Raw genomic sequence first — 27,650 nt, 5'->3', positions numbered from 1 at the left:
GCCTGGGCTTGGCATATGCAGGACAAAAAATTAGAATATGCAGTTCATTTTCTTTAGCTTTGTCTATATATAAGGAACACTGATCACTGTCCTTTTCAACATGATTACTGGCCCAACGTGATGTAGTTGCATTTACTCAATTGAAATTGTTTGTTTGTTTGGTTTTGAAACAAATTTTGATAATTCAACAATAATAATCACGAGACAGGTGACTCCTCCTTTGGATGATACTGCGCATGGGCATCGGCTCCATTCCCAGATTGTTTTTTTCCACCATCGGGCTCGGATGTGTTTCCAGCACTCCGTGTTGAAACGGTATACACCTGTTACAACGCATTTGTTACAACGCACTACTGTTACAACGCGACTTTTACAACGCATACCATTACAACGCATTGCGCTGGGGGGCGCTCTAGGATAGGGAATAAGTATAATTTACTATCCAACACCTTCCCTAGGGTCCACGGGGACTGGAGTTAGAATAGTAAATTATACTTACCACTATCCAGCACCTCAAAGCGCTATGCGTTGTAATGGTATGCGTTGTAATGGTCGCGTTGTAACAGTAGGTAGTTGTAATAGTATGCGTTGTAACATGGTACATCCGTTGAAACCGAATTTCTTTGGCGCGCAATCGTCACCGGCTTCTAGAATCTAGTTCCGAACGCTTTTCCTTTCGACGCTACTTCTTCACATCGAGAACTTCGATTCCGGTCATCGTCGACGGCCTTCGGGCCTAACTAGGCCTCGACTCCAGCTCATGGAAAGGACACCATTTAAAAAGTGTTCTCAATGTGGGTCGAGCATTTACCATTCAAGAATCCTTTCTGCAAATGCATCATAACAAAGTGTTTCTTTGTACTAATCCTAAATTCCTTCCTAAAGTCATTTCACCATTCCATTGAAATCAATCTGTTGAGCTGCCCGTATTTTTCTCGCAGCCTCAGACAGTCGCAGAAAGAGCTCTACACACCTTAGATGTCAAGAGAGCATTGCTGTACTATATCGAAAGGACACAAGCTTTTCGCAAAACAAAACAACTTGTTGTGTCTTTCTCACCGCCACATAAAGGCAATCCCATATCAAAATCAGGGATCGCCAGGTGGATTATTAAATACATACAAATATGTTATCACAAAGCCAAACGTACATTAACAATTCCTCCAAAAGCCCATTCTACAAGGAAAATAGGGGCTTCAATGGCATTCTTAGGGAACATTCCCCTAGAAGATATATGCAAAGCAGCTACATGGTCTACACCGCACACATTTACAAAGCATTACGGTGTAGATGTGCAAACTAAACAACAAGCCACTGTGGGCCAGGCTGTACTAAAAACTCTGTTTCAAACCACTGCAACAGATACTGGTGGTCGCCGCTAGGTGTGGGTACTGCTATATAATCTATGCACAGTGTGTAATCTGCAGCTCATATGCCTCAAACTGAAAATGCTACTTACCAGTATGCATTTGTTCTTGGCATGTAGAGCTAAAGAGTTACACACGCCCACCCGCCTCCCCGGCTACCTTTATCTGTTCCAGTATTATCTTAATTAGATACAAATCACATGGCCATCACTACCTCTTGTACAGCTCCATCACTTCCCTAATGGCGAAAAACAATCTGGGGGTGGAGACGATGCCCATGCGCAGTGTCATCCAAAGGAGGAGTCACCTATCTCGTGACTTCCAAAGACTTTTCTACAACAAAACAAACTGCAAACATCCGGGCCCAACACTAGGTGGCCATATATGCACAGTGTGTAACTCTGCATCTCTACATGCCAAGAACAGATGCATACTGGTAAGTAGCATTTTCCTTAGGGAAGAGTAGAAGACGTTAATGATAGTATTACTTTGTGTTACAGTTCTCTAAGACAACACCTAAAACAAGATCCTGGGAATGCCAGGCAGAGGTGATATGTAGCAGAACCCAGAGATCTAGACAAGGCAGTCTCTTCTTGTTTCTCCCCATCCAGTTTCCCCTCTTAGAGCATTCTTATCTCTACATGTGTATATATTGTTAGAGATTGTGAGAGGTCTGGGAGAGGCATTGGGATTTAGCCATCATTCTGCTCCTGTGAAAACTGGGAACCACAATTGTATGTCTTGTAAGAGTGAAGTGCCTACGTTAATGAATTCACCTGAGCAGAATGGCTGAGAGTTACAATTTTTAAAACAAATTGTAAAGCTCCCGATCCTTATTACGTAATAAACAATGTAAAGTGCCTTCTTTTCACTTTTTTACTTCCCCCTTGGAGCAACATTCTCTATCTAAAAATATGGAACTATTATAAATGTAATCAGTATATATCATCAGCTAAAACTAAGAATAATAAATTGCATGATGATTTAGGTTTTGGTTTGTTGTTTTTTGTCCATTTGATGTATGAACTACTTACTAAAGATCGGGAGCTTTACAATTTAGTTTTCCTTTTTATCTCCTCTAATTGACTACATAATACTGTGAAGGATTAATGATTGATATCTTTTCAAAAACCAGGGTAAGGACCACTGTTATTTGTATCACGTTGTACCCAGGTCCAGGACCTTAACTGGGTTATACCCCATTTTTTGACATGGCTAGATATTACCTTAGATAGGGTCAATAGTGGAACAGTGAGACTTGCGCAGGCAGCGGAGACACTATTGAGGATATTGGCCAACAACATGATATCTGGCGCCTTCAACATCCGGGGGGTCGCAAAAGCACGTTTGTATCCTCGGTACATGGACTTGGTCCCGCATAGATTTCTGGCTTGTTTCTAAGGTCGTCTGTACCTGGGCGGTGAAGGGAGGGCACATGGCTCGTACACTCTCTGACCACACCCTGGTGGTTCTTGAGCTGCAGAGACCCACGTGTGAGCAACCACCCTTTACATGGCGACTTCAGCCTACTGAGTTAACCGACCCGGTTTTTAAACACACTATAGGCGCAGCGATTCGTGTTTTCTTTTCTTTCGAGAAATGAGGGTTCAATAGAGAGCGCCGGAGTGCTGTGGGAGGCGTTCAAGATGACTATCCGTGGGTCTTGCATAGGGGCGCAGTCTGGAGTGTTATGGGATCTTCGACGCAGAATGCATATACTGGCATCTGATATCTCTACACTTGAGCGTGACTATGAGAGTAATCCCTCCCCACAAACGTTAGCTGCAATAAGAGACCTTGTTAGTGACCATAATGAAACTGTTGATCAGGGACTGTTACACCGCTCCAGACGCAGCACTGCCCGCTATTATTGGGAGGGGGGTCGCCCAAGCCGTTCCTTGGCGCAGAAACTAGCAGCACCGCATAGTCAAGAGGGTGGAGTTGCACACTACTCGACTCACGAAATCAGCGATATAGTTTTAAAGTTTTACACCAAACTCTATGCAGCTAGGGGTGCCCCACCTATTGCGGAGATAGATTCCTATCTTGAAGACGTTGCACTGGGGTGGCTTTCAAATGCACACCGAGAATATTTAATGCAGCCCTTTAATGCTGAGGACTTTAAATTAGCTATTATGTCATTAACTGCCTGTAAGACAGCAGGAATGGGCGGGCTCCTCAGCGAGTTTTATAAAGTCTATGTGGAAGATCTTATCCCTAGCTGTTTTTGCGGAGGCCTATGAGGAGGGAAGACTTCTGCCTACCCTTAAAGAAGCCTTGCTGGTTACCTTGTTGAAACCAGATAAGACCGCCAATCGTTGTGAATCCTTTAGACCTCTCCCAATCAATTAATATAGACAGCAGGATCCTGGCAAAGATGTCTGCCACTAGGCTTCAACCGCTGGTCCCTCTCCTGGTCTTACCAGACTAGTTGATCTACGTGTCTGCGCGCTCCACGACACATAACCTGCACACCGTGTTCTCCACATTGCATTATTTCGATCAAGACTTTCAGGCGGTGGCAGTGCTGCTCAATGCAGCAAAAGCTTTTGATTCCCTCCAATGGGATTTCATGTTCACGGTTTTAACTAGAATGGGCCTTCCCCTGTTTTTTTCTTCAATGGATCAGGTTGCTATACACAGAACCGGTCGTTCGTGTGTGTGTCAATGGTTGGCTGTCTTCGGCGTTTCCCATAGGAAGAGGCACGCGGCAGGGATGCCCCTTGTCGCTGATGCTTTTCTCGCTTGCGCTGGAGCCTCTGGCCTGTAAACTTAGACAAAGGCATGCAGCGGCTGCATTATGCTTTCGGCAGAGATCACTTGTGGTCTCCTGGTATGCCGACAATATGCTCTTATACGTCGTGACCCTGCTATTTTCTTACGAGAATTGCTCCGGTAATATGTGAAATTTAAGCGACATTCGGGCCTCGGTATTAACTGGGCAAAGTTGGTGATGTTTCTGCTGACGGCTGGTACGAGGGAGGTGGAGCTGGATTTTCTGCTAACATGGACTCGGGATCCTGTGCGATACCTTGGGGTATGGCTGCACAGAGATTCAGCTAAGGTGATATCCGAGAACTATGGCCAGGCTATTACGCGCATTATTGAAGAGGCAGAGCGGTGGGTACGCTTACCCCTCTCCCTCGCAGATCGGATTGCAGTTATAAAAATGGCTTTCTTACCTAAGCTGCTTTATTTTTTTGTTAATATACCAATCAAGTTGAATACTGCCGTGGTCCAGATGCTCCAATCGACAATACTCACATTTGTATGGGGTGGGAAGAAACCTAGATGTAGTTGGAATTTTTTGCTGCAGCCATTTGACCTGGGTGGGTTTGAGGCTCCTGACCTCCGACTATACTATTTGTGTGCGCAGGTGCAGTTTGTGCACTATTGGCATTTCCGCAACGGTTTCAACCTCATCTTGATATTGAATCCGACACTATTCTTCCAATGCCCCTGCAGGCAGCGACCATTTCTGGGGGTTCAGGAGGCCCTAGGACTGAAATTAACCCCGTGCAATGCACTGCATGGGCTTGAAGGATGCTTGCAAAAAGGATGCAGCTCTCATACTTATATGCCTCACTGCTGCCACTGGCCTCGCATCCTGACATCTCTGCGGCAAGAGAGAAGCCCGCCCTGCTGGAGTTGGCAGCTATAGGCATCTCCCGGTTCAGGTCATTGCAAGATGTACAGGGGGGTGCAGATCGTGGATTCATGCTGAGTTTCACTTATGTCTGAGTCCGACAAGCTGTTAGAACCATTTACCCGAATTATCTGGATGAACCTACGACTCTGCTGGCACTGCAGGGTATACTGGCGAGGGAGGAGCGTAAGGGTCTAATCACTAAATTATATTATGCCTCCCTACGAGAGTGGGAATTTGGGGAACAACCCTCCTTTCTTAGATGGCAGGCTGCGCTGGGGCCCGTCCTCACACTGGATCTCTGGAAAACTTGCTGTGGGCTAACAGGTCGCCTCACGGCGAATTGTAATCTCTGTATTATCCACTTTAAATATCTACATCAGCTATATTATACCCCTCTACAACTTTGTAGGTATGGTTTGCGTGGATCTGCTAATTGCGTGAGGTGTGGGCATGCTGACGCTGATTTCCTGCATGTGGCATGGATGTGTGCGGGTATATTCGAAATTTTGGTCCATTGTGGTGAGTGTGCTCACTGATATTGTGCTGGAACCGGTGCACCTGCACACCTGAACTCTGTCTTCTTGGGTATGCGAAAAACCTAAAGCCCTGTAATAGACGCACACATGCAATTTCCACTCTGTATGCCAAGAGAGCTATCATGCAATGTTGGGGAGCGAAAACCACTCCAACTGTGAAAAAATGGATTTGTGATTTACTGTATTGTAGGGATCATCTGGGGGTCTATACGGAAGACCTAGCCTCACGCCCCAAGGATTTTTAGAGCCCTTTTACTGCATATATGCTCACTCGTCCAGGTTTGATATGACCTGTATTATAGATGTCTCCTAATGTCTGTGGGATAGTTTCCTTACCATGAGAGTCCTACTATTGAATGTGTTTCTGATACTCCACTCATGCGTGTCCATGATGTACAGAATTTCTCCAAATGCACAGTGTATTGTCGCCTGCTCTGCTGGGTGGGGGTGGGGGGGGGTGGGGAAGGGGGTTGTTCATTACTCGATGTTGCTGTTTGACTCTCACTTATTTGGTTGTCACCATGCTTTTTGAAACCAATAAACATATATTTTTTTTAAAAGATATATACCACTAAACCTGTTATTTCAGGATAAGTGGAAGCATTCTGTGGTCTCTATATAGTAAGCCATTTATGACATCAAATCTACAGTTTTTTAGGCAGTAACTCTACTGTTTTTCATTTTAAAACTACCTCTGCTGTTTACCGCCTGCGATTGTGTGTTTTGTGTAAAGTATTTTTGCATCATGCCCTTCTAAGTAGATTTTCAATCATACAATATGATTAATAATCTACTTTGAAGAGGAAGGACGGAAAAATCGAATGTAGGGTGAAGCAGGATTGAAAGACAGAAGGTTTTATAACTGCCTCATGTCATAGCTTTCAGACATTATTATTACAGGTTTGCCATACGTTTTCAAAGTTTAAGTGTAAGTATTTAACTATTTATTGAGTGCCCCTTCAAAACCTACAGCTCTTTGCCCACTTTAGGTACATATTATGCTCTAATAGACTATTTGCTCTCCAGAATTTGGCCGCTCCCTTAACCCACAATTACTGCTCCCCTTTCCCTCATGTGCTGCATGCAATTAAGGCAGGGACTGGTAGTCTTCACCAACTTCCACTCTTCATCGCTGCTCCTTTGTAACCCCAGCCTTCCGTCTTGATACATATTGAATACTCAGCAGCCATAGTGCCAAAAGAGAAGTACTTCACACCTTACTCCATCACAAGAAACTGCTTCTTCTACCACTTTCTCTGTCTTTGGTTTCAGAGGGATGTTATGGATGCAATTAAGCTTTTGGCGTGTTGGCTCTATATTGACCCTGCTGGTCCTGGCGCGACCGGAAGTTATTGTGGGCCAAAGGTCTTCTTTATTTTGATCTCTTCATGACCGGTCACACAGTCCATTGAGATATATTCATAAGGACTGGGTGTACCCTTATACTTATGAATAATGCAGCATCGACTATCGCTTTGTGATGTTTTGTTACTTTAGATTCCCTCATAATGGGGCATATTACCAACAACTAGCGATAATTATCGCTATGTTGGCTTAGCGGCAATATTTTTATCGCCGAGCTGCGGCAATTTTTTATCGCTTAGGAACCTTGCTATTATCAATGTTTATCTCCTAAGCGATAAAAATCGTCCGAAATGCATGAATATCGCTGAAAAGTCAGCGATATTCATGCATTACCGAGCTAATGGTCTTAGCCATGTTATCCACCTACCATTGGATAACATGGGTAAGAACTGCTCAGGGGCAGGTGTTAGCTTTTGTAGATAATCGCGCTTAGCGCGAATATCTCCAAAAGTTGGTAATGGGATATAGCGATGTTAGCGACTGTTTCCAGTCGCTAACATCTTAGCACACCCACTTTGCATGTAATTAGTGATAAATTTCACTGAAATGCTAAACGGGGCCCAAGATGGTCGCTATCTCCTACTAGCTGTCGCTAACTGGTGTTAGCGACAACTAGGTAATAGGGAGATAATTTTATCTCCGCTTTCTTGGCTTTTAAAGCCAAAAAAGCGGAGATAAACCCCCTTGATAATATGCCCCTTCGTTTCTTAAAAATTGCTGTTTGCTTACTTTGAGGCCTGCTCCGCATTTATAACACCTTAATATCTACTGCGTTTCTCGCCCTTGATAGCCTTGTTTTGACAGATTTTACTGCTGTTAGTGAGGAACAAGTTATCGCCTCTGCACTTTTCATAAAGTGCAGGACAATTTGAATACCCTTCCTTGCAGAAGAATCCAGCCACAATGATGCTCTCTCTTGGGTTTGCTGTATTGATTCTTAATCAAAGAATGTGTTCCGCAGAGATGGATCCCATTTTCACAATATGATTGAAGATATGCCATTTGACGCAAATTGTAAGCTGTTGGGTACAGTGGACATTGAGCCACTGTATACTAACGTTCCTCAAGTTCAAGGTATCAGGGTAATAGAAAATAATTCTGACACTAGACTTTCACCTGTGCATGTACCCATGTCCTTCATAATATCTCTTCTCAAATTGGCCTTAATAGAAGCTATTTTTGGTTCAATGTCATTACTACATTCAATGTAAGGGGCCTTCTATAGAAGTAATGTTTGCTCTAAACTTTGCTAATCTTTGTTGATAATTTTGAAACTATATATGTCTTTTCCTATAGTAAGCTTTTTTAAAGAGCACATCCCGTGCTGTCAGAGATACATTGATGATGCTTTTATGATTTGGACAGAAGTCAGTGTACTAATTTCTGCTAATCGATGTCTGTATACCACTCTTTTTATACCAGTGTACTTGCTTTTCACCAGTGTACTTGCTTTTCTAATTTTACCATCAGTGGCATCATCTCTGACATCACATCACCATTGATATAATGAATAATATATAATAACATCACTGAAGCAGGTACAGGAGTTTGGGTGCATGAGTTCAGAATCTGCTGGGCATATTCTCAGGCCATGTCCGTTAGCGTTGGACGACAGGGTACTGAGATCATGGCCTCTTTGAAAGATGTTTGAAGAATGGGGGAGTCAGGTCCTGGGACGTGGGGCTAGCTGGACCATTAATATAACTAAGTACACAGATTGCCAGCCACACACTTACTTAAATCCTCTATTTTTGAGGGAACAAACCATAAGAGACTTCCTGGTTCGTACGGGTATATCAATCAAACCCTTTTATTATTTATTTATTTTTTGTCTTTTTTTTAAAGTATTGATGTATGAAAGGGACACCTTATCGTTTTGTACACCTTATATACAATTATTTACAATTCGCGATTATTTACAACACAAACACATACACATAACTAGTTGTATTATACAAAGTGAATTGCTCTGATATATATACACTCAAATATTCATACTACGAAGAAAAAATCATCCGTAATTCCATAAAGACCAGAGTCAAAAGTATAAACTTGATGACAATCATAAATCAATGAACTACAGTTGAATGTAGGCAGTTCAAAAAAGGAAAAATAGACTTCAAATTAATTCATTCAGTCCATTCAACCAATAAATGGCTAATCTTTTTACGCCAACACGTTTCGAATCCGGTATGTCAACTCTACGGATTCTCATCAGGGCTCTGTCTTAATACGGGATATCTGTTGAACCAGCAGCCGCCGGTCAAGGGTAGGGTATTAGTTCTGACTGAGTTTCTTTTCTTTTCGGGATCTTACTGGATCATGCTCGTGATCCTACGTTTCCACCAAATGGGAGTTAATTTTCAGTCTTGTATTACAGCCTGCTCTGAGGGATTCCTCGCTTGGGCTGTTTGTGTTCTAATCGGTTGCAGCGGTAAACGCTTTCTAACCATGTGGGCACCGCTTTCCTCAGTCCTTATTATTTGCGCTCGCTTTCCTTGAACAAGCTGTGACTCGGCATCTAGCTCTCATTCACTTAGTTTGGCAGCAATCTGTGTACTTAGCTCTTTGAAAGATGGGCCCACCACTGAAATCCAGCTGAGTGTGGAGGAAGGCTGTTCCTAGAAGGCTTTGTCCGCGGCCCATTGGGCGCTTCTGATATATTATTCCCATGAGAATCTGACAAAATGGTTGCTGAGCAGTATTGGAATGGCCCGTCGGGTGCTCTAACTCTTTCTCTTTCAGATGGGTCAGTTTTAGAGGAGCAGTGAGTGGTATATGATCGGAACAAAAACATAGTCCACACAGTAGCCCTTTCAGGCAGACCTATTTAGAAGTGTCAGTGTCCAACAGGTGCCAGAGGTCAATCTACACTGGTGATGAGTGCTGCACTGGAGTATTACGCTTTCAGCCCTATCACCTTGGGCATTGCACTGGGCAATTTCCTTTGGGCTTATGGGGTAGAGATTCTAATGAAACCGCCTGGACAGGATAGATGACCTACATTCAGAGTTTGCTGGGCATGGATGAAACGTGTCTAGTTCAGTGATAATCAAAGTATGGCCCAGAGGCCTCATGCGGCCCTCCTGAACTTTACATGCGGACCTTTGATCAACAGCAGCACTGGGCTGCTGTTCACTCTACTCAGCACTATCATTAAAAAGCTGTTATATGTGCAGGCAAGCCTTTATTTAAAGTTTAATTGAAGTTAAAGAAAGTAACTAACTAGGTTGTCCTGCACCACTTACCTTTAGAAACACATTTATTTTCGAAGCCATCTTGCACCAAAAGGGACCCCATGACCCTTATCGCCACCCTGCTACCATCAATGCGGCCCTCGGTCACATCACAGACCAAACTTTGTGGCCCTTACGAAAACATTTGTGAGTACCCATGGTCTATGTAATAAATGTAGAGTACAGGGAACACGTTCAGGTTCTGTCCAAAGTCTGAGAGTAGGGCCCACTTAACATGGTTGAAGTGGACATTAAACGCATGTTCCTGCTCAGCACTGCTGACCACCAGGTTCCCTGGTTCCACAACCTGCATGGTATGGTATAGCAACCTCTGCACTCCTTGCCAATCAGCATAGAGTCTGGCTAAAAGCCAGTCACTTTGTCCAGAGCCTCCATGGTACGACAAATAATCAAACCAGTGCAACTGTGGTATAGTGGCATTGACTGCCTTCAGTAATGTTGTTTGCTACATAATGTCATCACAGGTGCCATCAGTGATATTTATGATGTTATGTTATCCAGATTTGTAGACCACACAATCATTCAGGAAGGTATCTTGGCACGGAGCAGGTGTGAGCCTTGCCAAACCTAGGGCCTAGTGGACTACTTAAAAAGCCAGGACTTTATCTTCTTTTGGAATTCAAGAAGTGAGAAGGCGGCTCTTATGTGTAATTGCAGGTCGTTCCACGCTTAAGTAGCAATGTGGTAGAAGGCTTGACCATCAGATCTGTTTTTTTAGTATGTGTGGAATGTGTTTAAATAGGAGTCTGGACGAGTGGACGTGTCTGAAAGTTTTCTGAAAGCATTTGCAATTGTTGAGATATGCCGGGCCAGTGTTATGTAGAGCCTTGAAAGTGCGGGTTGAGAAGTTTGAATTGTGCTCATTTGTGAATGGGGAGCCAGTGGGGGTCTTTCAGGTGTGGTGTGATGTGAAAGCAGCATGGAAGAGTGAGAGTGTTTCTGGCTGCCGAGTTCTGAATGGTCTTCAGCCTTCTGGTAAATTTTTTGTTGATTCCGGCATAGGCGTTTTCGTTGTCCAGCTTTGTTGTTACCAAGGCATGCAAGATGGTTTTCTGGGGGATGATTGGGAGCCATTTGTAAATTATCCATAGCATCTTCAGGAAGCATGAGGCGGTGACAACATTGACATGAGCGGTCATGTTGTGCTTGCTGTTGATGATGATCCTAGATTCTTGGCATGGGTGGGTGATGTTGTATCTACCTCTGTTGGCCACCAGATGGAGTCCCACAGTGAAGTGCTCTTCCCTAAGATCGCAACTTCAGTCTTATCAGTGTTCAGCTTTAGGCAGTTGGTCTTTAGCTAGTGGACGATTTCATTCATGCTGGCATTGAACTTGATCTAGGTACTGGGCTTCTTGTCTGTGAGGGAGAGTATGAGTTGCGTGTCGTCAGTGTCCTCAGTCACAATGTGAAGTCATATGCAGAACATTGGAATCTTTTGGGGGGTTTTGGAATATAACCATAGTGTCCTTTCAATCGATTTTTTAAATTGTTAAATTTTTTTTAAGCCCCCCTTTTCCAAAAAAAGCGCCGGGACACTCTTTTTGAGTAGCCGTGCGCTATACAAAAGAATAAATAACATAACATATCATAACATAACATAACAATGTATCTTTAATAAGCACTTTATTTTGTGGTGTTACTGAAGTGCTGTAACTTATATTTATTTAAGTTACCTGTACATATGCCAGATTGGTTCAGGAAAGTATCCTCCTTTGATTATCAAAATGTACCTAGCTAATATGTTGTATCTTTATGTACCTAAGCAGAATCAGCATTTTTACCCTAAGTGCTTGATGCATTCATTCCATATGGGCATTCATAAATTACTATGTAATGTTATCAATGTTGCCCAGTTAAAATTGATGACAATAATATTTTCTTGTCTTCCTTTCTACTGCTTAGGAATCGCCTGCCTGCCAAACATATCAACATATGAACATCTCAGAGTTCCTGGAAAGGTTGAGCAGACAGATGAAGTCCCTTGAACCCAAGATACTAAACGATTTTTCCAACTGCAGCATGATCTTGTGCCTCCCTGATAATACAGGAGCACCTTCCCTGGAAACTTCCAACACACGCTTTGGTAAAATCGTGTTCCTAACTTCTTAGAAGTGTGCTTTGGTTTTTCCAAGTTTTTAGGTAATAAGTTAGCCAAGAGTTTTTGATTTCACAAAAAAAAGTATTGATAAAATACTTCTTTATATGGGGTTTTAGCCATTCCTCTTCATCCATTGGTCTGTTGTGTCATTCACACCTTTATTCCACCCACAGTTTGGGAAGGGCAGTTAACTTTTGACATTGGCTAACTTTGCTGCGAGTGACAACATTTTTACTCTTTCACAAGGTGCGCATCCGCACCCAAAGTTGTTTTCTTCAGTGCCAGGGACTACTATGACAATGTGTAATTTTTGAGAACCCAAAAAATTACTTTTATCCAGTGTGTTTTTTTAATATTGGCAATGACCCAGCAGCTCCTACCAAAAAAGCAGTTTTGGAAACCCATACAAATCAGAAATTGACAAAGCAAAACGACTGTCAGCAAAAGCTAGACCTATTGCTTGTTTACACTGCATTGTTGTACCAAGTATTGTCATACCAAATGTCCCAAACTTTTAAAATTTTTCTACGATTTTTGTTACCATATGTAGCCTTTCGAGGCGTGATTCTTACTCGTCTTACTTTTTGTGTTCTGCTATCTAGGATACGCAACTGATCTCTACCTACAATCCATGTTCTGCCTCTTCTGTCACACACTATGCTCAGTAAATGTCATATGGGACTTACAGTGACATGCATCAATAAAACGTTTTGCGATTCCTTATTAGCGATTTTTAAGGAATCGTAAATAAGGAATCGCAAAACGGGATGCATGATATAAAGTGCATAATATTTGCGAATCGGCAAAAACCGCAATTTTTACCAAATCGCAAATATTATGCGAATTTCAATTTGCGATTTCGCAATTCCCATTGATTCCTATGGGCCAAAAGGCCCATAGGAATCAATGGGAATAGCGAATTCGCAAATTGAAATTCGCAAACTGTTGATGCATTCCATGGGTGCAGGGGGGGGTCCTTTGGACCCCCCCCTGCACCCCTGAAATGTATTTTGGAGTGCATGTTTCAAACATACATGTCCTAAGGACATGTGTGTCTGTAACATGACAGTGTTTTTAAATGCAAATTAGAGCATTTTAACACATTTTCGCAAATTACCACGAGGTTCAACCTCGTGGTAATTTGCACCCGAGATTTGCGAATTCGCAATTTTAAAATTATTCATGCATTGCTTTTGAGGAATCGCAAATTTGCGATTCCTTAGAAGCAATCGCATTTTTGGAATTCGCTAAAAATAGCGATTTTCCCAAAAATGCATGATGCATCTCAAAACATGATTTTGCATTCGCAAACGGCCGATTTTAGCGATTCGCACCGTTTGCGCATGCAAAAATCGTTGATGCATGTTGGTGTTAGAGCCTTTACTGCTATATAGGACCTGTCACATACCGTGTATCTATCAGATACAATGGGATCAGATTGAATCTTAAGTGAGCGCTAGTGCAGCATGTCTGAAACCAAGTTCACAATTTGATTAGCCTTTGGAGTCTGGAATAATGTGTTCGAGGCATGTGAGCTGTAGATCACATGCTTTGCATACTCCTGCCATCTAGTGTTGTGTTCTGGATGTTTGCAAGTTGTTTGTCTTCGTAGAAGTCTTTCGAGTTACTCCTCCTTTCGGTGATAATGCGCATGGGCATCGACTCCATTGTTAGAATGTTGTTTTCCGCCATTGGGTTCAGACGTGTATTGATGTGCTCCGGTCCGACACTGTTTCTCGGGTTCCCCTCGGTGTGCAATACACTCACCTTCAACGGTATTTTTTTCGATCGATTATTTCCGTTCTCCGCGTATCGTATTTACTCAAAATCCCTCTTTCGATCGGGTAGCTCTTGGGAGGCCGCCGGGCCTACCCACGCCGGTCCTCCTCAATAAAGACATCCCGCAAGGGCATCGTACCGTGAGTACTGATACTCCCTTGCCCCACTCTCCTCCTCAGCCCAAGAAGAAGGCTCCGGTCCAACCCGCGCCTCCGGGCCACGGTCAGCACCAAGAATACGTTTCTGATGTGCACCTCCGGCTCGGCACCGAAACACACCCCAAAGCCTTCCGGCTCTGAAAAGAGTTGTTCTAAATCGGGTACAAGCCGAAACCTTCAGGATCAAAGTCCAAGTAAGGCTCAGCCTCACCCCCTTCAACGTCGAAAACCTCTTCGGATACGAAAACTTTGGCATCCAAAGCATCCAAAACACTGGCACCGAAACCTTCGGCCTGAAACAAACCAATGTGCTGGTTCCATCAAAAGATTCAGAAAAGGGGGTGGTGATGGACAGAGTATCTGAATTAAGCAGAACACTCGTACCCAGTCAACAGATCAGGGCTTGATCCATCACCGTTTTTTAGCTCACTGCACCATCCCAGCTCAGAACCTGGCTACATGCAAATTAGTCTGTCCCTGGCCCAGTGCATCATGGGAACAGGCCAGACCAAACTACCAAGCCAATTCTTTTACTGGAAGTTCCATCAAAAGAGCACCGTTTTGATGTTCCACCGTCAAAACGGGATATGAAACAAAGAGAACTCTCTATTCATCTAATAACTGGACATATGTTAGAAATTTGATTTCTGGCTACCTGAGACTTACGCCAAAGCGAGGCAGAAACCACCACTCTAGTCAGGATAAGGGAGTTACGCTTCTAAAATAACCCTTGCTCACTCCCTTGGTAGCTTGGCATGAACAGCCAGGCTTATCTTAGAGGCAGTGTGTGAAGCATTTGCACATAACCAAAAGTAAAACAGTGTACGCACTACAGAAGGACACCACACCATTTTAGAAAACTATCCAATTTTTATATACTTAAGACAAGACCACATACAATAAAAATCCACAATACTATACTTCAAAATCTTCACTTATCAAAATATGCTTTTAAAAATAGTTCCTTGATGTTGATAGCTCTGTCCGGGGCTATCACCGCGTCGTGAACAACAAATCCAAAAAACAGTTCTGGCTGACCGTGGGGGTCGCAGGCCAACTACGGTGTGGTGAAGACCTGCAAACAGTACATTTCAGAGATGCAGGGCAATGGGGCCCTTGAAGTCACTTGCTTTGCAGGTATCGACATCAAGGAACTATTTTTAAAAGAATATTTTGATAAGTGAAGATTATGAAGGTGTTATTTTAGAAGTGTAACTCCCTTATCTTGACTAGAGTGGTTGTTTCTGCCTTGCTTTGGCACAAGTCTCAGCTAACCAGAAATTCCATTTCTAACATTGGTTGTCAGCGGTGAGGATAGAACTTGCGTTTGCACTTGACTTACAGTGAATGGTGTGCACTACTACTATATCGCAGACCATTACGTGCCACATACTGGTTCTTTTTCTTTTTGCCCTATTTTTTTTCTCTTGCCAGTTTGAACTTGCTACTTCATCATTCTTGAATCAATTGCATCATCTGTTGCATCCTTGGAAGTAGCTTTGTAAATGTAAATGTAAATGTGTTTGTATTTATATAGCACACTTCTATTCCCTTACTTCTCATTCAGGGGTTCCGCACTCTCCTCCCAGGAGAAGCACCCTCAGAACCAAAAACTGTCAGGACGCTGGAATCGGCCCTCCGCAAAAATTCGTCCACCAGCTCAGGGCCTTGACCCTGCAACTGATCCATCACCCGAAGATATAAACCCTCTGCCCCCCATTCCATAGTTCTGCACCCTCCCACCTGGAGTGGTACCCCTAGAAGACCACCGGTCAGGACACTGCTTACAGTCGTCCTTCCCTCCAGGTAAATCAAATATCCAATCATGGAAACACCAATCCATAACATAATTTACACAGAGAGCATATGCACTTTAGCACTGATTAGCAGTGGTAAAGTGCCCAGAGTCCTAAAACCAACATACACAGGTCAGGTAAAAATAGGAGCAAAAAGCTAAAGTGTGGGGACAACCCTGCAAAAAGGGCCATTTCCAACAACCTATTACTACTAAAGTGGTTCTCAAACACAAACCTGAGACTGAAGAAGCTTATCACATTCCTTTATAAAGTATGCCAAGAACAGATGCTTACTGGGTAATAACATTACCCTTCCTTGTGGACATGATTGTAAGGTATGCTCTTGTGGTCTGCTCATTCTTCTAGTTTCCAAATTCTCTGAACCTCTTTTTCGTCTGGAGCTAGGCTCAGCAATACATCCGTAATACTACATAACCTCATATAAGCATTTGAATTGTGTTCAGTTCACAAATTAATAATTATTGATATTCTTTTGTAAAGTAACATTTTGCGACGAGAACAGGGGACATGAGTTCGCAGTTATTCCATTTTCACCCAGGATTCTATATTCTATTGTATCTCTGTTGTGGTCTCAAATCCATATTCACAGGAAGAATGTATCCATAAAGATGCTATATTCAGAGCTCAGAGAATACATTGGTGTCTGTACTGCAGTCAGGGGATAACTGACAGTATGGAAGCCCAAACAATACAAGGAGCATAGCAACGCTAGAATGGTGGATAGAACATTACAATTAAAGTGCCCACAACCAGAATACAACATATCTTCTTCCCTTTATATTTTTAAGAAAAACAACAATTTCTTTTTTTTTAAATTAAAAATAAGTTCTTTTTTTTTTTAAGTGAAAGATAAGTAAGTTAAGTAATGAGAAAAGCAACACAGATTCCATGTAACGCCCTAGGGTGTAAAATGTATATGTTTTTATCTATCACCACACACATATTCTTGGAGATACCAAGGCTGACATCTGGGTCTAGAAGACAAAGGTCTGATGATAGTAGAATCACCTCGATCCTCTCTGACAACCGTAGGTAATCTACTGGTGATAGTATTACCCCGATCCTCACTAACCATAGTGGGTGAAGAACTACACGCTTCCTGACTACCAACTAGGTAAGGATTGAAGTTACTAGTTTCTTTGATTGCATCATTCATGTCATGACCATTCCTTTTTTATAAAGGGCAACTCTCCTCAAATTCCAATTTTTACCATTATACAATGTGACATGTTTTGGATGTACACTTCTTACCCTATATGGACCTTGAAATTTCGTAAAACTCCCACAAACACGTCCAGGTTTGAACGTAACCAGATCATTGGGTTTTATGTTTGCATCATTTGAAGAACCCTTCTCTTTTTCCACTACCTGCCTTAAATTTGCTAAACCCATACATTCCTTTATCCAAGCTGGAATTATCTTAGTGCTGGCAGGGCGTCCCCTCATAACAACAAATGGAATTCTTCCAGACACATTATTCACCGTGGTACTGAGGTAATCTAAATTTTATGGTCAAGTTGTGTTCCCTAGCGAAGTACCCCACCGACTCCATGTACGAGTTAAAGTGCATGTAACTTCCCTCCTGTGTCAGCTATGAAGACGCAAATACATTTGCGTCCAACGTTAACATGTCCTCTTTCAGACCCACCATGAATGGGTCAAATGGTCCGTTCCTAAGTATGCTATGCCAACGTCTTTTTGTAGTGTACTCCTACGTTTTTCAGCTCTGGCTGAAGTAGGCCCTGAATCTCTGCCACCGAGCCTCTTTTCTGGCTTCTGACTCCGAGAAATCTCTGCCCAGGCAGCCCCTGTACTCGTGAACTCTGACTTACTTTCAGCGCGGCCCCTCGCGCTCGGCTCAGCCTGCTGCCTGCCAAGATTGACTATAACCTTCGAGTTATCTGTTTCCCTCCCCGAAAATACATTCCTGCCTGCTAGCTTCAGTAAACATCCTTCCTCAGCTACGGGGCTAAAGGGCCGACCTGTCTCTGTGCAAGTAATTCATAGCTTCGTTGCCATGCTTCCATGGAAGGCCCCATGCCCCCACGTTTCTCATACAGACACCCAGGCGCTTATACACGCACTCACAGCAAGTATAGAATAGCTTCTGCTCTAGAGACCTTTCTGCCCAGATAGCTTAGTTCCTAAACATCAGATATCAGATATGATAGAAGTACAAGTTGATCTGACATGCCAGACTTTTGTCTCTTTCCGTCAGTGTAAATGTCAAGTCCCCTGCACCCCTCCAATTACACGTCATGCAGCTGCGCGCGCATCCAAGCTTCCGATTTCTGCTGACATTGCCACATTTTCTGTTAGTGCCACCCCTTTGTGACACCTATCAGTGACGTTTCCAGAACACACCTCTAGTTCACGCCTCTTGATTACGCACATATACCACGTGTATATTGTTATCTTGTCTTCTCTCAGCTGTTACGCCTTCTATACTATTTTCAATGGTGTACAATAAGTATATAAGCTATGTACTGTTAATAAAATGTGAGCGCGTTCATCTATCCCTTCTGACACCCTGTGTGGTGGTCAGAACATGATATCTTGGCCATGACCATTCCTTTTTAAGGAATAAAACCCTTAGAACTCTAACACCACGGACTCTGTCTTTTTTCACCCGATCTGAGTTATTATTGATTAAGTACTTACCTGCATAGAAATTAAGAGAGTAAATTAATTATTTACGTCATTTTGGCGCCCGAATAGGGACCCCTCCCCCACCTCACGCGCCGGTTGGCGCATTGCAAGCTCTGTCCCCTGCCATCAGTTAGAAGGAACATACGCGTACTGGCAGGATTTCCTGCATCTCCCTCTGACCCACGGAGGTGACGAAGACTGCGATCAGTGCCCAGACGAGGCGGTGAGGAGTGCGGAGGATCCCGACCAGAGCCTAGCCGAAAGAAGCAAGGTCCGAGGTGTCAAGAGGCCCACCAGGTTTCCGAAGTCTTTCCGAAAATTCCCGAAGTTTTCCGAAGTTTTCCGAAGTATCGAGTCGAGTCCAGTCGAGTTTTCCGAGGCCTTCTGTTTCCGTGCTTCCCGGTGAGTACCATTGCTGGGTCGTATCTAGACGGGTTTGGGTACGCAAGTCCGGTCTGCACTGTTTTTAGGCAGTGTATCTGTACTGTTTAGCAGTATATCTAGTATTCCGAATTTCTGAATTTTTTGCACTGTTACAACAGTGTATCTGTACTGTTGAGCAGTACATCTAGTATAGTGGGGTAGTCATCTATGTTTTAAATGTTTTTGTGATCAATGTCGTGGTATGAATGTGATTGTTCTCTTGTGCATTATTGTGTTTTTGTATAAATAGTTACATTCAGAATTAAGTACCAAGGATCGAGCATTTCAGTATCAAGTAGGCACAATGCCGTTTTTCAACAAGTTAAAGCAGATAGGAACCAGGAAAGGGATGTTAGAGGAAGAAATTCCGATCCCCCCTAGGGACACTCCAGGTAATTTCATGTATAACAAACATGGCATAGACGCCATATTGTATCTAGAGTTATGGACCGATTATACCAAGCACCTAGAGGAAAGATACCGATGGCCAGTTAACGGAACATGGGATGCCGAGTGCATCATAAAGGTAGAAGAAGCATTACGGAAAAAGAAAGCTAGACAATCTCAGAAAGACGCCATAGAATTTTGGCGTAAGGAATCACATAAACGTGCTGAAAGAGCACTTCGTAGAGAAGACAGACTTAAAGAATCAGAAAAGGCCCAAGAGAACGAATTAGTTATTGAAGGAATTCGAGTAAAATCAGAACAAATAGATCGCATCCGAAATAGCCAAGTGAACAACATGTATCTTTTGGCCGAAGGTACACCTGACGCCATTTCAGAAATACCGAAAAATTTGCCGTCACCATTAGTTCCCACTAAAGTAATGCACAAGACTACTAAAGACATATTCCTAAATTCATACTTAGAAGATGTAGCACCAGCTTACACCAATCTGCCTGTTCGTGCCCTGCCTACTGACAGGGACGGGGGTGGCACTCAACCCCCAGGTCAAGTTCCGACGGTACCGCAACAGACTTCTCCCGTTCCGCCAGCCCCGCCGCTTCCCGCACTCAAAACTGACTTACCGAAACCACGTTTGCCTGATCCACCTAAACGACAAGTTCAAGTTCAGATACAGACTCCACAGGGAGGTAATGCACAAGCGTCCGCTTCAGGAGGTGCGACCGCGGGTCCTCAGACCCCGCCACCAACTCACAGATTCAATCTCAGAGATATGCAGAGTCCTCTCACGTACAGGTCTCCCCACTCCTCTAATTCATCCCGCCTTGACGCATTAAAGGAAAACATGTCAGTTTGCAGATATGATCCAGTACCCGGAAAGGACGATTTAATGATATTGGCATCATTACGGTTAAGATCTGCTACTGATAGCTTGTTATGCTATGCAGGAATGAAGGAGCGTCTAGACAGAATATATGAGTTTGTTCAGACAGGAAAGGACCCTGACAGTATTAAGGATGCCATGGAGAAACAGAAAGTTGGCATGCAAGCGCTGATACTACGATTCTTTATAAATTGTCTAATAAGAGAACGAGACAGGCCCGGAACAGATCAGAGTGAATTAGATGCATTGAACAAGTGGGGTCAAAATATAGCTGATGGAAAACATGACAGACAAAATTGCATAGACTCTATGTACAAGAAAATTAGGAAAGCAGTGATAGCCGTACACCAGAAAGGAAAAAAAGAGGCTCCCTCCGAGGAGGAAGAAGAACAGGAAGAACCCGAAAGAAATGTAGACACCATAGCATATGTAGGTAAGGGAACTTACCTTAGGAAGGGTATCCGTCCAGAGAGCAAGAGAGTTTTCTTCTCTGCCTTGACAAATCCGAATTCTGCTGAGCATCAGTTCCAGGAAACTGATAAAAGGCTTCGAGATCGAGTTGGGTACCATGTACTCAATTCTATGGATGAACAAGAACTAGCCCGATCAGCTGTATCATGGGCCGAAAATGCAGACATATATAATGATGACACAGTAGCACAGACATTTCTGAACCTCTCCCCCGACGAACAGAAATTAGCAGGTGTATACATGATTCAGCACCTTCTTATCAAATACAGAAAGCACTATTCTGATCCAGGTCCCTTACACGAGACACTAGAAGCACTACTGATGGATAGATGGAGAGGTCTAAGCACTAAATTAATTCAAATAATTCTAGAACAGCGACACAGATATGATACCTTTGTAAGCTCTGAATATGTTCCCGCCCCACCTCCAGAAAGGAAAATGTACCACATGCAATGCGGGGGTGGTATTGAAAGTCAGAACCCCTTACGAGAAGTGCACCCTGTTATGGGTGAGGATAAAACCTTGAAACGCGTGTATGTACACACGCCTCTGACTAAATTAGAACTGTTAGAAATGAAGAAACTAGTACCATGCCATGATAAAGACCCTGCAGGTTTTCATAGAGAGCTTAAAGACATGTTACTAATGGGGGATTACACGTATGATGATATCATGAAAATGTTGAAAGTATTATTGCCTACGGGTATATTCGAGAAATTAAAGGAAAAGGAATGGGAGGTGGGAGACACAAAGATTGCCTGGGCAGAAATAGAGGAAGAAGAAAAGAAACGGGTCCCAGGGTTAGGCCTTGGGGACAAAACTAAAGCATTACCAGGTTTGATAGTACAGGTCCTGCCCAGATTATTGACAACAAGAAAGGAGGATTGGGATGCAATATCGTCCTGTAAACAGAAACATGATGAAGATACTAGTGACTTCTATTCAAGATTCGAGAAATGTTTTATTATTAATAGTGGCCTCCGGCCAAGTAGCGAGCCGTACCCGCATCTTTTTGTATCAAAGTTAGTCGAGAATTCCTTACCGTTAGTTAAAAATCGAGTGTACAAGGTCGAGAGTACATGGCAAGCAAATACGCCATCCCAGATGTTACAGATGTTACAATATCATCAGAACAGAATTAGAGAAGAACAAGATCAGGAACAGAAACGTATGAAAGACACGAAAATGAAAATGTTAGTAGCACAAACGGTTCCATCCGACGGTCACAGAAAGGGTACGACCCAGACAAGTCACACTGCAGTTCCCGTTAAAGGGACATGCAATTATTGCAAGCAGCCAGGTCACTACGTACATGAATGCCCAGTTCTGAAACATAACATAGCGACAGGTAAAACTAAAGAAAGACCGCATCCGCCTAGACAAGACCATAACCAGCATCAGTCTTCACAGAATACACAGGGTACACAGCCTATGCATGCTTCCTCGATTTCAGCACAGACCGTAGCAGTACCACAGCCACAGCCCATTGCCGCAACTCAGCAAGTTTCACAGCAGATGTACCAGTATGCCCAGTCCGCTTACCCCGAATATTCCCGATATACATGAAACAGCCTAGAGAGGGAAGGTGGCTTGCCTCTTATTGAGATTCCTGTAGATCAAGAAGGTCCTTATGTATACAGTCAAGTATTGGGAAAAGACAGAAAGTTTTTAATTGACACAGGGGCAAGTCGCACTACAATAAGTCATGATGAAGTTCCAGGGGCACCCCTCTCAGGCTCACAGAATGTTTCCCTTGGTTTTTCAGGACAGCCTATTGTAAATGAGGTATCAGAACCAGTTCCCCTGGCTGTGGGTCCATTATCACGTGTTACAGACCTGTTACTCACGAAATCATGTCCAGAAAATCTGTTAGGAATTAAAACATTGAAGGCTCTAGGAGCTATAATATGCTGTTCCCCGGAGGGAGTTAGACTCTTTCTGCGGGATTTCAAGGGTCATTATGTTCTGCGTGAATTTGATGTCAGATTGAAAAATGTACCAGATTACTTGTGGGCAAAAGGCCCAACTGATGTAGGCTGCATGCATATCACACCATACCGTGTTACACTCAAGGCAGGTGTTGTATTACCCAGAATCAGACAATACAAGTTACCACCCGATGCTGTAGTGGCTTTACTGAAAATCATTGAAGAGCTCATTGCCCAAGGAGTGGTCGTCGAGACCGACTCCAATATCTGTAATTCACCCATCATTCCGATTCTTAAACGTACAGATCCCAATGCACCGCCAGTATATCGGCTGGTGATTGATCTTCGAGAATTAAATAAATGCATTATTCCACAGTATCCTGTGGTCCCCGATATCTCATCCCTATTGACTGCTATTGATTCAGAAGCAACGTTCTTTACTGTAATTGATCTCAAGAACGCCTTCTTCAGCGTGCCTATTGATCCAGAGAGCCAATATCTCTTCGGATTCAGTTTAAATGGACGCAGTTTCAAATTTTCGCGCGCACCTCAAGGATTCACAGAAAGCCCCAGCATCTATAGTCAAGCACTGAAAAGACAACTAGATTGTATTCAAATGCCAGTTAACACCGCTTTACTGCAATACGTCGAAGATCTGCTGATCACCGCACGAAGTGAGCCCGAATGTGAAAAAGCATCACTGACAGTTTTACACTTCCTGGCCGACAAGGGACACAAGGTGTCCCCTTCGAAGCTACAATTCTGTGTTCAGCAAGTTGTGTACTTGGGTCACTTGCTGTCCAAAGTGGGGAGACAGCTCACTCCCGATCGCATTCAGTTAATTGCAAATATGCCACAACCCCAGACACAAAAGGAAGTGCGGGCCTTCATAGGCCTCACCTCGTACTGCAGACAATGGATTCCCCAGTATGCATTTCTAGCCAAGCCACTCATTCAGTTACCGACACAGGAGGCAGCGACTTCGACTGCCCTCCCTTGGACTCAGGAACATACACAAGCTTTTGAAGACTTAAAGAAAGCCTTATGTCAAGCACCAGTTTTAGCGACACCATGTTACAGCAAACCGTTTACACTTTTTGTTACAGAACGTGATGGTACAGCGTTGTCTGTCCTCACCCAAGATCAAGCAGGTTCACATAAGCCTTGCGCTTATTTTTCTAGTACATTGGATTCAGTAGCCCAAGCACTCCCTGCGTGCTTAAAGTCAGTAGCAGCAACAGCGTTAGCAATAAGACAAAGTGACTCAATTGTTTTAGGTCATCAGTTAACAGTTCAAGTACCACATTCTGTAGAGGTTTTGTTAAACAGAACCCAGACTCAACACTTGACTATAGCACGACTGACAGGTTATGAATTAACACTATTTCAGCCACACATAGAAATTAGACGCTGCAGTATCCTGAACCCCGCAACACTATTACCAACAGTTGTGACAGATCCAGCCCCACATGATTGTATAGAAATCATTAATGCAGTAACAAAGCCTAGACGAGATTTAACAGATGTTCCATTGACAAATCCAGACCTGACACTTTATGTGGACGGTTCATGCATGAGAACAAGTACAGGAGAATTAGTGGCCGCATATGCCGTGACCACTGAAACTGAAGTTAAAGAAACACATCGCATTGACACACTGTCTGCTCAAGCAGCAGAACTCATCGCTCTGACCCGAGCTTGTATTCTAGCCAAGAACAGAAATGTTAACATATACACTGATTCCCGTTATGCCTTCGGAGTTGTACACGACTTCGAAGTCCTCTGGCAAGAACGAGGTTTCCTGACCTCTCATGGGGCCAAGATTCAACACGGTCCCCTCATTCAAGCGCTGTTAGAAGCAATACATTTGCCCTCGGGCATATCAGTCATGAAGTGTAAGGCACATACTAAAATTACAGATTCTGTTTCCCAGGGTAACGACCTGGCAGACCAGACAGCAAAACATACAGCACTGACTCACATCCAGATTACTGATGTGACAAAGACAATAGTACCGATAAAGTGTATGGCAGTTAGAGATCCCGCCCTAGACGTAATTGACATTCAGACACATGCTACACCAGATGAAATAAAGAAATGGACTGAACTAGGAGGGATTCAGACAGATCAAGGTTGGATAACGAAGGAAAAATCTATATGGTTTCTCCCTGACTCAATGGTTCAAGTCATGATAAACACAGCACATAGCCCGGCACATCTAGGAGAGAAGGCGATGTTAGACAGTTTACAGAATCTCTGGTACAACAAACACTTACGAGCAGCAGCAAAACAGAAAGTGCGTACTTGCATGATCTGTTGTCAGTTCAATCCAGGTAAAAGCGTCCCTGTAGAACAAGGTGGATTTCATCCTCCCGATCACCCTTTTGAAGTCCTCCAGATGGATTATATCCAGATGAACAGTTGTCGAGGTTTTAAATATGTCCTTGTAGTTGTTTGTGCTCTGTCCCGCTGGACCGAAGCATACCCAGTTCCAGACTACACTGCTCCGACCACTGCCCGACAGTTGGTTCGTGAATTCTTCCCACGGTACGGTTTGCCCCGTGTCGTGTATTCAGATAACGGACAGCCATTCTCGTCCGAGTTGATGAAACAGGTTTCCCTTTTGCTAGGATATCAGTGGAGGTTCCACTGTGTCCGACATCCCGAAGCAGCAGGCCTTGTAGAAAGGCATAATCAGACACTAAAAATCCGCCTTGCAAAGATCTGTCAGGAAAAGGGGGTCGACTGGATAGTCGCCCTGCCCGTGGCACTATTCTACATGAGAATGGTCGCCCATTCAAGATCAGGGCTATCCCCGTACGAAGTGGTCTTTGGCAGACCACCGAATATGTGGGGGACGCCCATTCCGAAGAAAATAACTGATGTTGATTGCAATATGTTGACAGATTACCTTGCCTCCTTGATGTCTGCACTCCAATCATGTCGTTCACAGGTTGCCGCAGCCTTCCCTGACAACACCGATGTGAAGGCGCATGAGGTCCGTCCTGGGGACCTGGTACTCGTCCGGAATTTCGACCGGAAAAGTCCGCTGGAGCCCCGCTGGAAGTCCCCGAAGACCGTCCTCCTTACCACCAGGACCGCCGTGAAGATAGAGGGGAGAAAGGGGTGGGTCCACACGAGTCACATCAAACTTTGCAATGAACTAAAAAACGGACTAAAACAGGACTCTGACTCGTCCACCCCCACCAAAGACTGTGTTGAAAGAAAAGACGTTACAGTGTCTGAACGAGAAAAGACTCCCCAAGAACTATATCGTATGAAACTCCGATCTAGCAAGTCAGACAGTTTAATTGTTTAAGTCCTCCCCTAGGTGAATCGGTTAAATAGTTTCTGACATGTATCCCCTAGATCGAGATAGAGAGAGAGAAGCAAAGAAACGTACATACTGTAAATCACTGCGTAGTCACTGTATAGTGACGTTGTTAATAATGTTTTTTCTAAGTATTCTAATTATTATTGCCAGCATTCTGCTACCTATATATTGGCCTATTTTCAGGCGTGAACAATCTGTTTACAATGCCTCTGCTGAACACACTTTTAGTGAACTTCCTGCACATGAACTCTCTTACAGACTTGCGCTGCGCAACAATACATTCATTAGTATGTTACACCACTCCCATCAGACAAATAATGCTACCGACTGCTGGATATGTGGCCGACTCCCTCCCTACCAGAATTACAAGGGAGCTCTGCCCCTCTTTCCGTACCCGTTCACTCACAATGGCTCCTGTGGGGCATGGTTTAAAATAATTAATTCCTTAGATCCTGACATTGCTGTTTTCGATGGGGGCTGGGTTTGGGGAAACTTGAACTTAGTCCTGCTCGACGTCTGTTATCCTGATAAAGAGGGACTTCCCACTCGAATAGGAACTGATCTAGAAAATGAAGTATATGGATTAGGTAATTACACAATTAGCCTTATGATCCTTACTGTAGAATCCGAGGATGCTCCAGTTCTGCCCCATATGTTAGTATTACCAGTCACAGGTGAATTATGTGTTAGCAAGAAAGGTTCAGTACACGTAGGTCATAGCAAATGCACTACTGTGGTCGAATTCAGTGATCATGGTAAATCGTCTTTCAAAGCTATCAGTCACTCCTATTTTGTTTGTGGTCATACCGCATACATACGTTTACCTCCAGATTGGGATGGTACCTGTTACATTGCATTCCTTCTGCCACCTGTTTTTCTAGCTCCCCCAGATTACCATAGAAATACGAATCTAGTACCGAATAGACCCAAAAGAGATATTCCACTTGTCGACTACACAGAAACGGCATGGGAACAGTACACTGATTTCAATAAAGGATTCTTTTTCTTTCTAGGACCTGTCCAAAACAGTAAATTAATACGCAGATTAACTAGAACACTTGAAGCAGTAGTACATGAAACTGCCTCCGCCTTAGGTAACTTAACAGAGGAGCAATCTGCTATGCGGGTTGTTGTCCTTCAAAATCGTCTTGTTATTGACGTCATCTTGGCAGATAGAGGTGGAGCCTGTAAGGTCATCAGGTCAAGTTGCTGCGTTTTCATCCCACAAAATGCACCATCTGTCTATGAAGCTATTACCCGTCTGCATAAAATTGCGAATCAGATACATCAGAATCCAGGCACCTGGACTTGGTCCGGTTGGTTCTGGACAACGTTAACAGCTTGGGGTTGGAAGATCTTATCCTTCCTAGGCATTGGCCTTGTTATAGTATTCAGCTGCTGCCTGTGCCTACAGTGTGGGCCAGCGATATGTGGACTGTGTGCCACATCGTGTATTGAACATTCCAGTTGTCTCTCAAACAGTCAAAGAAAGAAAGATGAACATATAATGTTACAAGAACAAACCGAT

General features: G+C 43.5%; 1 protein-coding gene across 8 annotated transcripts in view; it reads left to right on the top strand.

Moving 5' to 3' along the window:
• The window catches only part of FLT3LG (fms related receptor tyrosine kinase 3 ligand), a 740,120-nt gene that overhangs the window by 420,313 nt on the left and 292,157 nt on the right, over nt 1-27,650 (top strand). For all 8 annotated transcript variants that reach the window (XM_086930225.1, XM_086930221.1, XM_086930219.1 and 5 more), the window contains one exon: nt 12,080-12,260. In XM_086930225.1, coding sequence (XP_086786351.1) covers nt 12,080-12,260 — 181 coding nt within the window. The remainder of the gene's footprint in view (nt 1-12,079; nt 12,261-27,650) is intronic.

This window comes from Lissotriton vulgaris, chromosome 7 (genome assembly GCF_964263255.1).
Source record: "Lissotriton vulgaris chromosome 7, aLisVul1.2, whole genome shotgun sequence".
NCBI lineage: Eukaryota > Metazoa > Chordata > Amphibia > Caudata > Salamandridae > Lissotriton > Lissotriton vulgaris.
The sequence above is the reverse complement of the archived record's forward strand: the minus strand, read 5'-3'. Positions and strand labels throughout refer to the sequence as shown.